At 31.3% G+C, this 4,773-nt stretch overlaps 1 protein-coding gene across 1 annotated transcript; it reads left to right on the forward strand.

The window, feature by feature from the left end:
- Positions 1–63: 63 nt before the first annotated feature.
- Positions 64–2,263, forward strand: Tsp_03976a (GMP synthase; the record flags this gene model as incomplete). The annotated part of the gene is made up of 10 exons (XM_003374740.1): positions 64–79; positions 354–549; positions 576–715; positions 779–1,058; positions 1,127–1,218; positions 1,309–1,434; positions 1,485–1,621; positions 1,710–1,863; positions 1,936–2,088; positions 2,159–2,263. Coding segments are annotated over 10 exons (1,399 nt in total), but the record flags the coding sequence as incomplete, so codon positions are not given.
- Positions 2,264–4,773: the final 2,510 nt, after the last annotated feature.

Raw genomic sequence — 4,773 nt, forward strand, 5'->3', positions numbered from 1 at the left:
TAATTGTTAATTTCTTTTTTTTCTTTTAAAAATTTTCAAATAATATATCAGTTTATATTTCAGAATATACAATATTGCAGTTAAATTTTTATTGTGCAATGATAAAAGATAAAATTATTTGTAATTAATTTTATTCACGACAGTCATTACCTTTGTAATGAAGCGGTTGTTATTTTTACAGAATATTTTATTTTTGCTTTGCACTGAATTGTAAAATTAAATTACTAATTAGTTTTAAATTAATTTTATTAAGAACATTAAATTTTCAATTTAATTGGAAAACAAGTTAATTGCTTTTTTATTCTTTGCTTTAATTAATTTCAATAAAGTTTGTTGTTGTTTTTCATTATCAGATATTGTGCAGTGGTGGAGTTGATTCTACTGTTTGTGCTGTACTTTTGCGAAAAGCTCTTGGTAAATCGAAAGTGATACCAGTATTTATTGACAATGGGTTTTTGCGTAAAAATGAGGCAACTGAAGTGGTAGAAATGCTAAAATCGCTGGATTTTGATGTGAAATGTTCGTATTGTTTGTACAGTTGCGTTTGTCGTTTTATTTAATTTAATTGTTTGCAGCATTTAACAAATCCAGAGAGTTTATCCATTCTACATTACCAATTCACGATAAATTGCTTGGCGCGTTCGAAGATGCAATGCTGTGCCGTACTTGTAATCCTGAAATGAAGCGGCGCATCATTGGCGATACATTTATGCGTGTAAATATGTTTTTTTTAAAACAAAAGGTGAAGTCGAAATTTTTGCATAAATGTTGTTGTTAGATGATTAAATATATCGCGCGACAGCTGAAATTGAACATGAAAGAAGTCTACTTAGCCCAAGGTACTTTGCGTCCAGATTTGATAGAAAGTGCCAGCCAGTTGGTTAGTTCTCATGCGGACACGATAAAGACTCATCACAATGATACGAGTCTTGTTCGTGCATTGCGTGCGTGTGGTCGTATAATCGAACCGTTGAAAGATTTTCACAAAGATGAAGTTCGAGCTTTGGCCAGAGATTTGAATTTACCCGATTATGTGATCAATCGACATCCATTTCCAGGTTCGCATACATATATGTATAATATATTTTGTAATTTTGTATTTGATTTTGGACAATTTTGATTGTAGGTCCTGGACTTGCGGTACGAATTTTGTGTCGGACCAGTGATATACAGCTACCGATGCAGTTCGTCGAAACGCAAAACTTGTTGAACAAACTTGTAAATTTGAGCGCGTGTCAAGAATCCGTGAGGAATTATAAATTCAAAAAGTCATATTTGTTGTTATAATTGATTTATTTTCCCCATCAGGATCCGCACGCGTTTGCTGAAATCAAAAATCGTCTAGCTGGTCCTGATTTTGAAGATCTGATGGACATGTCCGAGAGTTTGGATGTGAACGCGTTGTTGCTTCCACTACTCAGCGTTGGTGTTCAAGTCTGTTGTTGTTTTTTTTTTGAAATTCAAATATAGCTTGTTATGATCAGAAAGCAACTACTTTGCAGGGTGATCAGAGAACGTATACAATGGCAGCGGCAATAACAACGCACCACCTTCCAGTTCCGTGGGATTGTCTGTTCAGTTTGGCTCGTATTATTGTGCGAGTTGTACCACGGGTCAATCGGTAGGCTATATTTCTTTCTAATAACATTATGGGATTAATAATAAATGCTAATGTGTTTTTGTTGATTTTGATTTTTATACTCTTGTAGATTGGTGTTCGTGTTTGGAAAATTGGTCAAAGAAGGCGTTCAAAATTTCACACCAACACTGTTGACATCTTACGTGATTGACGTTGCTAGAGAGGTGGATAGTTTGGCTCATGGAGTGCTCAAGAAGAACAATCTGATGAATGCCGTTAGTCAAGTAATATGTAGATTTTGTTTTATAAGAAAAAGAAATTTTTCAAACCAAAATTATTATAATTTTGTAAATTAGATGCCAGTAATTTTACTTCCCCTTCATTTTGATCGACCTTCGGGAAGCAATGATCATCCTAGTGTTCGTTGGTCGGTTGTACTTCGACCTGTGGTTACTCAAGACTTTATGACAGCAGTTCCAGCCGAACCTGGAAAACATTTGCCTATATCTGTATTTTTTTACGATTCTTAAATTTTAATATTTATTTTTCTCTTGCAATCTTCTGTTTGTTATTTTTCAGGTTGTAAACGAGATGGTATCTACAATTGAAAACAGTTTGCCTTGCATCTCTCGTGTACTTTACGATTTGACGCCAAAGCCACCAGGAACAATTGAATGGGAATAATGACAATAACAATCACCATATAACTGACAAACAAAAAATTATATATATATTATTCATGTACATTCATCATTCGAAGAGTTTTTTCGTATCAAATTTATTTATTGTCTGAAAGAAGAACAATATTTTTTTTAAAAAATTATTTGGATCCCATTTTACCCGGGATTATTATTATCATCACTTAGCCTAAGCTGCGCATTATGTACAAATGATGAAGTAAAATTGTCTGGAAATAAATGTTGTTGTTGAAATTGTGTGGTTTTTTTTCCTCCTCTCTTTACACGTTTCTGTATTCGCAATGATCTATTTTTATCAATTTGATATATATTTTTAATAAATTATTATTTGTTATATTTCTGTATTTTATTATTATTATTTTCAACAGATAACAAAACGATGGATAGAAATGAATTTTGAAGTTGATTATCAGTCACGTTTCTGACGTTGATGCAAATGGTCGTACAGTAACGTGAAGTTGAAAAAAAAAGAAAAGAACATTTCGTCTGACAACGACAAAAATGTGAAAAACAACAGGTAAGCATTTGTTGAATTATTATTATTATTATTATTATTATGGTTTTGATTCCATTTGTGCTTAAATTGTAATATTTCTTTTTTTTTGCATGCTAATTTTACAATTTGCCCATGATTGAACGAGATGCACATGGAAAAAATTAGACGCGTAAAACGAACCAAAAACATTTTCTCCTCTGCAGTACTAGTTTTTGTTGTTGTTCTCGGTGGTGGTGGTGTCTCGATAGTAAAATGTTGCAAACGTACTTTATGCAGATTTTTTTTCCAATGACGATAAATGAGAGAAAAAGTTATTTATTTTTGAAGTTGAAATAGTTTTTTCTTTTGATTGTTTGTGATTTAATATTAATATTATTAACAGTAACTTCAAAAAAAAAGTTGTTGGATTGATTTGAATTTATTCTTTTTAACGAAAAGGATCAAATTGATCTCGCGGATTGGTCGGTTTGTGTTGTGGTGGTGAAATTTGGAAAATGTCAATTGTTGTTAATTTGTTAAACGAAATTCGAATGCCTCGTGTGTTTTTCACCGTTTCAAAAATAGATTTAACAGTGAAAGCGAATGATAATAATAGAAATAATTATAATTATACAAATAAGCAGCAATGTCAGCGCGAGTCACTTTTGAGAATTGGCCAAAAATACTTAATGCAACAATAATGAATAATGCAAATTTAATTCAATCTTGTTGATGATAATCGGTGCTGGTTGGTTGGTGGGAGCAATTTAATTTCATTTTATATATGCGATGCTTCTTCTTCTTCTTCTTGGAATGTTGTTTTTTATTCTATTTTATTTTGACTATTATGATTATTGATTTTCCAATTTATAATCTATTTTAAAACAATTGAATTTCGACAATAATGTAATTGTCGACAATTTTCCATTGGCACCACGCGCACACCTTGGCTCAGCCATTATTCATTTTATATTGAATTTCTCTTTTGCCCAACAATTCGAATAAATAATTTCTTTTCTAAGAATATTTTCAATACACGTCGAGAGCATGATTTTATTTTTCACTTTCGACCTTATCTCAATTGCGTGCTCTTCTTGTTCGATCTCCCCCCCCCCACCAAATTGTGGCCTATTTTTCACGACGTACAAAATTTGCATATTTTTTTTGATCCAACAAACAATGAACAATTTTCACTTCATCATTTTCCATTGATAAACTGTTATTGGAAACGATATTTCGGGGGGTTTATAAGTATAATACGACTTTTTTCTGTGAACATTGAAACGCGTAAAACGAACGAAAAAAAAACCGCATTTTTCTTATTCATCTACAGTATCGGTTTTTGTTTTGTTTTGTTTGTTGTTGTTAATGGAATTTTTTGATTTGAAATTTTTCCTTTTCTACTTTTGACCTTGTTGACCTTTTTTGACCCAAGTGGTCTGAAATATAAAGAATCAAATTTGCATATTTCCATTGTTTGCTTTGCAAGAGGGCAGTGGGCAAATGTAAATTACTTATAACCTGTTCACAGCACCTTTAAATGCTTAATTACGAAATTGAAGCCTCTCATCGGATGATCGATTTGTTCGGGGACAAAATTTCCCTATTACAATCAATGCACGAACAGTTGGATGGAGATGGATAAAAAGAGATGAAACAACTGAACTGTTGTTGTTTATTTTTATTTTTTATTAATTAGCTATATGTATATTTTTTTAATTTTCACCTATTGTTATTAGTTTATAGCTATTTGAAAAAGTGATGCATTTTATTTTTTTTTTGTAAATTGCATCGGTAGCATATTTTTGTCAATTTTTTTTCAAATTTGTCCAAATCAACTTTAAAAAAGATTATTAGTTTATTATTATTATTATGGTGATTTGATTTCAGTTGGTCCAGAAAATTTGATTTTTGCAAATTTTTTAAAGTTCACTTTCAATTTGAATAGAATTGTAAAAAAAAGAAAACTATTTTCCCCTAATTTTTGAAAATTATTATTTCCTAGTGTGAAAAAGGCGAAA

Source organism: Trichinella spiralis, assembly GCF_000181795.1.
Source record: "Trichinella spiralis strain ISS 195 chromosome Unknown Scfld5, whole genome shotgun sequence".
NCBI classification, from domain to species: domain Eukaryota; kingdom Metazoa; phylum Nematoda; class Enoplea; order Trichinellida; family Trichinellidae; genus Trichinella; species Trichinella spiralis.